Here is a 10923-nt window from a genome sequence, read left to right on the forward strand (position 1 = left end):
GAACTTAGTCTGTGATTTACTTGCAATTCCAGTGACGTTCCTTCAACACTTTTTCCTCCGTAGTGAGTTCAGAGGTGGGCCGTGCTGTCTGGCTCCGCTTCTCACCACCGTTGCCCTCCTCAGGTCCCCAGCCCAGCTTCATGGCACATCTGTCCGGGGCCATAGTCGGTATCAGCATGGGGCTGCTGATCCTGCGCAGTTATGAGGAGAGTCTGCAGAGACAGTGCTCCTGGTGGGTCATTGTCTTCTCCTTCATCACCTTCCTCCTCTTCGCCATCTTTTGGAACATCTTTGCATATGATCTCCTGGGGGTACAGATACCCCCTCCACCCTGATGATGGCCCCTTCCTGCAACTCCGATCCTGTATCATTTTTATCATTATTAACCTTCTATATCTTCTCAATTTAGACCCAAATGAAATTATTCAAACTAAAAATCAAATAAGAATCCTTTTTTACAGATACTTTGCAAATCAAAGAAATACGTCTCTTTTATTAAAGAGGGATTACAGTAGCAACAAGTACATCTGAACGTTCCTCAGATCCATTCTAAGGAGCATTATGTCTTTTTATATACATTGTATCTCATCCATGTTACCAGCACTAATCTTTCAGCGAGCATTTAGCTGTTGTGCTCCTTTTTTTTATTTGAAAAGTTGTTTCATCAGTAAGTTTTTGTGAGTGCATCTATCGATGATGTAAAGACCTCAAGTTAAAAGAAGCTGACTTCATGACATGTGCCTCTGTGGAAAAGAAAAAAAAAAAGACGAACGAGAAGGATGAGATGTAAGAGAGCAGGATCAGTGCGGCAGTGCTCCTCCAACTAATGAGATGTCAGTGTTTTGCTGAAAGGCACATAAGCCTGAATTAGGACAAAATTCCTGGAAGAGCACGTTCAGTTCTGTAATCAGTAATAAAAACAAACACAAACATGATTAGTACGATTAATTTTTTTTGCTTTCGCATCCCTGTTGTAGCTAACACACTGTGGCTTTTTGCAAAATTCCTTTCAGACCAAACTTTAAAAAAAAAAAACAATAGCAAAGACACAAACATGGTGCTGTAGATAAAAACTGACTTTAGAAAAAAAGAGATTAAGAGCAGTTACAGAGAGAATGCAAGTTAGAAACACCACTTTCATTGTCATGTGACGTAGAGGAAACAGTTTTTATTCTTTCTGCATCATTTCCTCGTCATGACACCTACACTGTGGATACAGAAACATAACTCAACACGACAAAAACAAACGCCTCCTGTTGCTGCGTCAGACGCCAACCATCCACTCGCTCAGCACGCCTTGTAAAATATGTCATGTCATGTTCTGGAGCTTTCAGCGAGACAAGGACACACACGTACACACACTTCTCCTCTTTTGTCTTTGAGGGCAACCGCTGGCTGATTCTGCCGGTCAACATGGACAACCCGAACACACTCACACACACAAACTAGCCTCCGCCTGTTCTGGCTCTGCCAGACTGAACTGGGGGAGGGCGTGGACGTGCCACCACCTGACCTCCGACCTGCATGTCCCAGAGGGCATTGGGGTCTTTGTCAGGCCCAGTCGATACCTCAGTTTCTCGTTCTTAGGGACTGTATAAATGTGTAAAGGAATGTATCTATAAAGAAAAAAAAAGTGTTATTCTGTTGTCCCCCGTTTTCCTTTTACGGTGAATATGTATATTATATGTTCATAACCAAGAATATATTTATTTGTATTTTCTCCTCTTTGAAGGAGAAAGGAGAAAAAAAATTCAAATGGTGCAAAATGAATTGTATAATTGTCCTTATAAGTCCTGTATGGCTTTGATCTACTAGAAGATAGTGAAGCAAAACTCCCCCGTTTGTTAGGTGACCACGAAAATGTGGAGCTTAGTTGATTTTGTATTTCTCAAGTCATTACTTTATCAAATAAGCCATAGGAAGAACTAAAAGGAAATACAAAAGCAGAGGAAAAAAATATTTGTGTTTGTGTGAAAGCCACTGGTAACTTTTTTTGTTTTTGTTTTTCTCAATGAATTTTCAGCAGGTGAAACATTTTTTAAAAATCATACTGTGCAAATACATGCCTGTGAAAACTTGGACTGTTTTAGATGCTTTGATGTAGCTAAACTCATTTTTACTACTTGTTTGCCAATTTGTTCATCATTGATGCAGCATAACTTTGCAAGTGCCCACTTTTCCAAACTAACCACCAGTATTTCTCCGTGCATCTCTGCTTCTGCTGATAACAAATTACAGACAAGGCATCTGTCATACGTTATCCCCGAAAGTGATTGAAGCTGAGGCGAGGATAGCAATTACATTTATCCAACGCTGTGTTCCGTTGTTTAGCCTTTCAGTCAATAATTCATTTGAATGTTTGGTTGCTGCACAGGGGACTTAGCCTTCTTTTTGCCAATCTTGACAGTCAGCAGTCCTCACCATTTGCTTCTACATGAAACTGTCAGTGGATGACAGAAGACTCCGTTGAAAATGAGAGGAATGAGTATGAAATAGTCATAATAAGCCATTTTCAGATCTATTTAAACAAGAAAATATCTGCTAATATATGGTGGTGATGAATATTTGATGGAAAGTTGTACATATCAGGAAATATTACTGCTTGAAATTGTAATGATCCGTTGGTGAATAATGCATACATGCCCCGTTAGCCTATAATTAAGATAAAGGAGGCCTAGGAGAGGTCATTGTGCCTCTTGAACTTAAAATGCATAGGAAACCAGAGGAACTGGGGGGAAAGGGCTAGTAAATTGATGGATATCCTTTTGTTGAATACACTTACTGTGAATAGAACCCCTCCAGGAAGTGCATGCAGGACTAGAGTCAAATGTTTGTGAATTTATGTTGCCCCTAAAACTGTAAATGAAAAAAAAAACAACAAAAAAAACAAAACAATCCACAGCGATTTTTTCATACAAAAGGAAATCTGTGGTGTTTAAAGTGTTATTTGTTCAAGTCAAGTTAGAGTCAGTATCAGCAGAGAAAATGAGCCCTTCGGTTTGGGAGGAAGCATTCAACAGTTGTATGTCACTTTTCTGTAAATCAAATCTCCCAGTCTTGAGTCAAGCACAGCACTAAACACACACACACACACACACACACGCACACACGCACACACGCACACACGCACACACGCACACACACACAGCAGTGTCTCTAATAAAAGCCTTCACTACATATCTTTAAGGAGGTTCCTGACTCAACCTCGCTGACAACATGCAACCATTTTGAATTGTCATGCACATTAAGACACCTGAGACAGTACTGCTAGGACCACAAAAGGCACACATGGTCAACGGCATATATTTTTCCCCATTCTGTGTATCACATCACCACACCGCCAGTGTCAGGACGAAGCTGTTGTGAACCCAAACCTGTAGTGGATATCTTCCTTTAATACCATGTGGCATGAGTTAATTGCTGTCATTAGGGGACATACTTGTTTCTGACAGCAGAGGGGAGTCTTAGAGAGTGGTGGCACGAGCTGAATAGGAGCAGCCTGTCACTGTTGTGTTATCCATCACTTTTAATAATCCACATCCTCTTGTTGATTGGTTTAGCAACATTGTCTGAATTTTCCATTTAACCCTTGTTTATTCTACTCTACCCTACATTTGTGCTTTTCTTATTCAGAATGCATCATTACTTTATGGCTCAACATTTCTCTGATGGCTGTTTTCTGATTTCCTGTTTCTGTATATTGTAATAAGTGGGCTTTTTGCACTGCTTTAGTGTAGTTAAATGACATATTGTGTGCAATAGTCATTCCTTAATGCTTTACTTTTATCTCCCTATGCCAATCCATTGTGCTATTATGCCCAATGCCTTGTTATATACAAGCCCGAGACTAAGCAGTGGCAAAGGCTTCTTTGTTAAAGCTAAATGCTACATTCTCCACCACCCTGTACAGAATCTATAAAGGACAGAAGCCGCAGTGCAAGCATCTGTAGCTGCTTTGAGCTGCTTGTGTGCCAACAAGCCCGCCAGGTTGCCTTTTCTTAGTGTTTAGCTCTTCTTAGATATGGGTAACTCTCACTGCAGGACGGTGCAGGTAAAGCAGGCTGCTGTAGCTCCCTAAATGAAACTGTATTTCAAAGGCTCATCAGAACAAACATTTATAATCTGGTTTACAGATTCTTTTAACATATTCAGCAAGCCCCCCCCGCCAAAAAAAAGATTGGATTTCAGATTAATTTTACAAATGATTTGGGATTTTGACATCAAAAATGTGTAAAAGAGGCTCTGATTGATGATGCGTGTTAACTGATAAGTAACCTTTCAGAACAGACATGCATTAGTGAAATATGTAATGTATAAAAGAGGCAGTATTATTCATGTGTTTATTTTCCGGAGGTGAGGAAGCATTCTGGTTTTTGACACTTGTTAAAATCTCATCTTCATAGATTTTAGTTTTTCTACAGGTTATTCACAAATACCGAGCCACTCTAGGTCAACCAAAAACATTGCTGGCAATTTCTTGACAATGAGTCATTTGCCGCCGACGGATTAGAATAACAAAAATCCTATCTGTGCTGCCGTGGGAGTTTTTCATGAGCTGCTTCCTTATATTGATAAAATGGTGCCAAGCTTATAAGGTTCAATCTCTCAGACCAGACAAGAGGTTGTGCCAACACAGCGTTTACAAAACGAAGAAGCAGAAGAAGCTATTTTTCTCTCAGTCAAGAGGAAACTAAAGGAAAACTAAATTTACATATGGATAATTTATAGCAAATTCCTCATGAATTACTTCACAATCTATTGTACTTTTTAAATGTTCTAAACTGAACCATTTTATATTGTATATATATGAATATATTTTCTTTTATTTTGTACTGTTCATTGTACTTTTTCTTTAATTTAGAAACAGTATAAATAAAGAACAATACTGTGGCCAAATTCTGCTGTTTTTTTCTGTTGACTCACAACACTATTGAGGTGTTTTCTTCACTGCTTTTAGCTTCTGACATAAATAATTTTTTATTTTAGTAGTTTAATGGTTATCTAATAATTAGATTATTGATTAGGCAAAATATTTTATTCTGAAAGACTTCACCTTTATAACTAAACTAAAAGTAAGACTGGACTATGTGGTATCAGAGCTTCTGTATATAACCTATAATTAGATACATTAAAAAAAGACAAATCATCAAGTTATCTTTCATATAAAGGCTTTATTATTTTTATTAAGAAATACTAACATATGAATAGCTGTCATGCAAATATTGAATGATTTTACACAGTTTTGAGCTTCTTTGCTGGCCTTTGGTCAGTGTCAGGATCTGAGGTCTTGTGCCGCATGCTGGTGCTCTTCACACTGAAATCACTTAAAAGATTAAGCTGCTGTCGTGTTGCTTCGGTTATTGCCCACAAACACAACTCCACCTTGTGGGGCGTCCAGTCCTGCTGTGGATCCACTGAGGACAAAAGGCAGTGCAAAAGCTGTTAATTTTGTTTAGCGTTTTAAGAGATTTTCTGATCAAACTTTTAAATCAAGACACAATCTCACCAGAAGATTAGAAAATTAACTAGACTCTAAACAATAGGTATTATTCTAATGTGTGGTATGAACAGTCTGGGAACCAAACTGATGAGGTGGGAAATAGCTCTTGTACACTACTGTGATCCTGTAATATACAAACAAAACATATGCAAATGATATTTAGTCTTGTGCAATCACCTCACCTTTGTTCAGTTTTGCAGACCGCTCAGTCATCTTGCCCAGGTACAGAGCGTAGTGCTTAGCAGTATACTGAATGGGCTTAAGTCCTGGTATACTCTCCATGGCCTCATCAGACATGAATGCAGTCTGTTCTGGAGCTCCTGCCGCTAACACAGCTAGAATGAAAGGTGAAGTCAACGCCATGAAGATCATACAAACTACAGGATTTAAATGGAGACCAGGGAGCCCCAGCCCCTCAGTCTGCCTGTGCGAGCAGGATTTAGTCAACTTACTGATAGGAAATCATGAATGACTGCACTTTGCCAAAAGTAGGTTTGGTACAGTTATGTATACAAACAAACGAACAAAAGAAAGAGGGTGGTGTGCCAACCTGAGGCAGTGGCAGGGCCAACTCCTTTCAGTGAGCTGAGCTCTGCAATTGCAGCCTGCACATCAGGTAGGAGGCTGAAGGCCTTTTTGGAACATTTCTCCACAGTGTCCTCACTGTTGGATGCCACCAGCTGCTGCAACCTTGGCCTGAACTTCCCTCTCTGCAGACAAACCCATGGGAATACTTAACAACGCAGACGAGTGTACACACACACACACACACACACACACACATATATATATATATATATAAAAATATAAATAATTACTGGAGCAGTGTTAACTAGACACTAAAACATATTAATCATTAATCTCCACTTACAGTGAGCTTCCACTCCATCAGTTTCACCAACTCTGGCTGAGTGATGTGTTTGTCAGATCGACGTGAAATCAGTTCAGGCAGCTCCTCCTGGTACCTAGTCACAGGCACAGTTCAAGAACAGTTCAATATAAGAAGAACATAATTCTGAATTTCATATTTTACATTTATGAAAAAGGAACACAACTGGCAATTTCATGTCAAGTCAATCAGTCCAAGCAACTATTTTCATAGAGCCATATTGCTGGTTCTCCAGTGCTTATAATAATAATAATGTATAATATATACGGCCCGAGCACTTACAGTGCGAAGGCCCTATTGTATCTGGAGGATTTTTTTTTTTTCTTTCTTTTTTTTTTTTTTTTCGACGAAAGGAGGGCCTTTTTGCCCCCCTAAACGTGCCCCAAAAGTCACCAAATTTTGCATGCAAGCCAGGCCTGCCGAAAAATTTGATATTTAATGGTTTGCATTAATGGGTATGGCAAAATGCCTCAACAGCACCCCCTAGAAAACTTTGTGCCTCAAGCCCCACAATACGGTTTGACGTACATGCACGAAAATCGGTACACACGTGTATCATGTCGCAACTTAAAGAAAAGTCTCTTGGCGCCATGGCCGAAACCGAACAGGAAGTCGGCCATTTTGAATTAATCGTGTAATTTTGGCGCAATTTATGCCATTCCTTCAGCAGTTAATACGGCCCGAACCGTAACGTGCACCCAGGTGTGTTATACATCAAAATGTGCGTCTCCATCCTGCGACGACGCGGCGCGCATTACTTTTCTCAGTCAAAAGCGTTAAAATGGCGACACTAGACGCCAAAAAGCGCACCCACCCTTCATCTGATTGGTCCATACAGAAAAAAATGTGTGCCTCAAGCCCCACAATACAGTTTGACGTACATCCACGAAAATCGGTACACACCTGTATCATGTCGCAACTTAAAGAAAGGTCTATTGGCGCCATGGCCGAAACCGAACAGGAAGTCGGCCATCTTGAACATTTTGAATTAATCGCGTAATTTTGGCGCAATTTATGCCATTCCTTCGGCAGTTAATACGGCCCGAGCCTTAAAATGTTCGTCTCCATCCTGCGACTACGCGCATTACCGTGGCGACGATAGACGCCAAAAAAAAGCGCCCCCCCTTCATCTGGTTGTTCCATATTTGATAGTTCCTACTTTCTGCCATAACTTTTGAATGGTTTGACATAAAGACTTGTACGTGCACAAGGGTGCGAGGGCCCGTTCATCGCTGCTTGCAGCTTTAATTAGTATTATTCTTCCATCCTTGACAGACGGATCGGTGCAGCGTCCGCAGTTATGCGGTCGATGTACCGGACCTTCGTGGTGAAGAAGGAGCTGAGTCGAAAGGCGAAGCTCTCGATTTACCGGTCAATCTACGCCCCTACCCTCACCTATGGTCATGAACTTTGGGTAGTGACCGAAAGGACAAGATCGCGGATACAAGCGGCCGAGATGAGTTTCCTCCGCAGGGTGGCTGGACGCTCCCTTAGAGATAGGGTGAGGAGTTCGGTCACCCGGGAGGAGCTCGGAGTCGAGCCGCTACTCCTCCACATTGAGAGGAGTCAGCTGAGGTGGCTTGGGCATCTGTACCGGATCCTCCTGGACGCCTCCCTAGGGAGGTGTTCCAGGCATGTCCCACCGGGAGGAGACCCCGGGGAAGACCCAGGACACGCTGGAGAAACTATGTCTCTCGGCTGGCCTGGGAACGCCTCGGACTCCCCTCGGAGGAGCTGGAGGAAGTGTCTGGGGTGAGGGAAGTCTGGGCATCCCTGTTAAGGCTGCTGCCCCCGCGACCCGGGAACGGATAAGCGGCGGACGATGAATGGATGGATTCTTCCATCCATCAATTTTTCTATACCCACTTAATCCTGTACAGTGTCACAGGAGTCTGCTGGTGCCTAACCCAGCTCATTACAGGCAAAAGGCAGCGGTACGCCCTGGACAAGTCGCCAGTCCATCGCAGGACCACATATAGACAAACAACCATGCACGCTTGCACACCTATGGGCAATTTAGAATTGTCAATCAACCTAACATAGATGTTTTTGGACTGTGGGAGTAAGCCGGATCACCCAGAGAAAACTTACGCAAGCAAGGGGAGAACTGTTATTTATTAAATTGGCAACATCCACAAGTCTAAAATAAATGATTCCACCAATTACTCAATCACCAAAAGTTGAGAAACATCAACCATTGATTCTGGCTGAATAAGTTACACAGTAACAGTAACCAGTAACCTTTCTTTGTAGCTTTCTTTAACCCCTTGAGCTTGTTTACTAATTGCAATCTCAACTCAGGGTCGACTTTTTCCTATTCTCAGTTGTCATGGAGACTGCTTAGGCTGGCAAGGATGAAAATAAGTACCAAAAGTGCTACTGATGAAATAAACACCCATCTCCATGGTAACTGAGAAAGTCTTAACTGAAAATGCTCTGGCAAAGCTAATACATACCTGTCAAGTCTCCCGTTTTGGCTGGGAAACTACCGTATTTCACCCCTCTTTCCTGCCGTCCTCTCGTATCAGTATTCTCCCGTAAATTTCCCGTTTTATAATGTAATAATTTTTAAACTGCAAACTGAATAGTCACTAGCCTCGCGAGAACTGCTGCTTGCTGGAGCCTGGGCGGCAGTTCTCGCGAGGTTAGTGCCGACAACGGGAACAAACTCGGAAAAACAAATCAGAGATGGATGGATGTAACCAGAGAGGAGACATTTCTGCCCAAAAGCAAAGACTTTGTATAAATATCTCTAAAATGGGATATTAAATTTACTTTCCTAAACAGGAGCAGGATGGGGTGATTTTAGTGTCTCTCACGGGGGAAGGACCGATGACCGTCAGTGAATACCAGAGAGCCACATGAGTGAAAATGACAAATTAAAAGAAAATGTAAATGTTTCACTTGAAGACAATCAATGTGTATATAAACTGAAAATATTTAATTCACTTTTGTGTTTTCATTTAGGCTTTATTATACAAACATAGGAATGTCAACAGCATTTCAGTGTCAACAAAGGTAGAACTATCAGGCTATGAGCACATATTTGTAGTGTGTAAGTGGTTGACAGGTAGTTATTTTGAATTTCTCGTAAATCTGTCTTAAAATGTAAGATACTGGACCTCGGTTGGGCTGGTGGGACAGCGGTGGAGAAAAAAAGTTCCCTTATTTTTAAATCCAAAACTTGACAGGTATGCTCAGTATTCAAGTTGTAAAGAAAAATCAGGGGGGATGGTGGATTTTATCATATGGGGACAGATAATTTGTGCTGATTACAAATATTATAATATATTACAAATAATAGCACTGACCAAAACACCTGCAGAAATACTGCAGGAATGACATAGCAGCAGTTAAATGCAGCCTTCTGTAAGCTTTAAATATCCACTGGGCTTACATCTAATAGATCAAAACACAAAAATAAAAAACCGTTTTCTGAACTTATCAATATGATTCTGTCCTTCACAGGATAAGTAAAATGGATCACTGCAAAAACTCAAAATCTTAACAAGAATATTTGTCTTATTTCTAGTTAAAATGTCTCATTTTAGTAAAGAAATCTCATTACACTTAAAACAAGACTCTTCACTGGAAAAAACAACAATTTTCACCTGTTTCAAGTAGATTTTCACTTGAAATGAGTAGAAGAATCTGCCAGTGGAACAAGATTGTTTTCCTTGTAATAAGAAGATAAATCCCACTGGCAGATTTTCCTACTTATTTCAAGTGAAAATTTACTTTACAGGTGAAAATTGTCAAATAAGTTATTTTTCTGGTGTTATTTTTCTGGTGTTATTTTTCTGGTGATGACTCTAAATGTTGAAATAGCAGTAAAACCACATTCATTGATGAAATGACATAAGGGATGGAAACTGCCATCCCCGGCAGTTTTACAGGGGGGATGATTTGGACCGTTTTTATTTCAGGGGGGATGCCATCCCCCCTCATCCCCCCTCAACTCCAGTACTGGGTATGCTAATGTGTGTACCTTGTTTGGTAACATTATTCGGAGAAACTGGAGGTTTAAGGGAAAATGTAAAAAAAAAAAAAATTACCATTTCTCGAGCTTTAGCAGCTTTCCAGGTTTCTTTCCTTTGGTCTTGGCTTCCACTAAATCCCAGTACTTCTCCAACACACGTCTCCATGCAGCTGGATCCTCGCAGGTAAACAGAGTAACCATGGCAACGGGAATGTCGGAACACCAACTACTATTACAGACAGAAACGCAACTACATTCATTCATACACGTGCTTCTTTCGACATTCAACTCGTTGCAGAAATGTGCTCGCTTTGACTAAAAAATAAAAAATAAAAACACGCCGGCCAGCCTGATGGCGTTTCCGTTTTTAAGAAATTCCCGCGAGATGACGGATAAAATACTACTTCCGGTGTTCTGCCATTTTTTGCTGCTTTGCCAAAAAATGCTCCCTAATAGTTTTTTACCTTTGTAGAGCTACAATTTTACTGTGTTTTACTACCTAGCCCACTTCCTTTTCCACCAAGTGGACCTTGTCTCTTGCCAGGCCATCATTGT

The 10923-nt window shown here is 40.9% G+C and overlaps 3 protein-coding genes across 5 annotated transcripts in view; 2 read left to right on the forward strand and 1 right to left on the reverse strand.

Moving 5' to 3' along the window:
• Positions 1-4806, forward strand: part of rhbdl1 (rhomboid, veinlet-like 1 (Drosophila)) — a 68245-nt gene extending 63439 nt beyond the window's left edge. For all 3 annotated transcript variants that reach the window (XM_061708149.1, XM_061708147.1, XM_061708148.1), the window contains exon 8: positions 64-4806. In XM_061708149.1, coding sequence (XP_061564133.1) covers positions 64-335 — 272 coding nt within the window. In that variant the 3' untranslated portion in view covers positions 336-4806. The remainder of the gene's footprint in view (positions 1-63) is intronic.
• A 357-nt stretch (positions 4807-5163) lies between these two features.
• On the reverse strand, positions 5164-10737 carry zgc:112496 (uncharacterized protein LOC541336 homolog). The gene is made up of 5 exons (XM_061707625.1): positions 10445-10737; positions 6372-6465; positions 6051-6210; positions 5683-5835; positions 5164-5414 (listed from the first exon to the last, which is right to left on the reverse strand). The coding sequence occupies exons 1-5, from the start codon at positions 10630-10632 to the stop codon at positions 5233-5235; spliced, it is 777 nt and encodes a 258-aa protein (XP_061563609.1). The 5' UTR covers positions 10633-10737; the 3' UTR covers positions 5164-5232.
• The window catches only part of LOC133418791 (uncharacterized protein C7orf50 homolog), a 46988-nt gene continuing 44402 nt past the window's right edge, over positions 8338-10923 (forward strand). The window contains exon 1 of the mRNA XM_061707630.1: positions 8338-8341. The gene's annotated coding sequence lies outside the window, so the exon portion shown is untranslated. The remainder of the gene's footprint in view (positions 8342-10923) is intronic.

Source organism: Cololabis saira, chromosome 19 (assembly GCF_033807715.1).
Source record: "Cololabis saira isolate AMF1-May2022 chromosome 19, fColSai1.1, whole genome shotgun sequence".
Lineage (NCBI taxonomy): Eukaryota > Metazoa > Chordata > Actinopteri > Beloniformes > Belonidae > Cololabis > Cololabis saira.

Excerpts from the sequence above, each read along its gene's own strand:
- zgc:112496 (XM_061707625.1), bottom strand. The coding sequence starts at position 10,632 with ATGAATGAATGTAGTTGCGTTTCTGTCTGTAATAGTAGTTGGTGTTCC. Across the intron at positions 6,466-10,444 it reads CTGCTAAAGCTCGAGAAATG|GTACCAGGAGGAGCTGCCTG; the intron begins GTAATTTTTTTT and ends GCCTGTGACTAG. Across the intron at positions 5,415-5,682 it reads GTCTGCAAAACTGAACAAAG|TGGATCCACAGCAGGACTGG; the intron begins GTGAGGTGATTG and ends TTTTGTCCTCAG.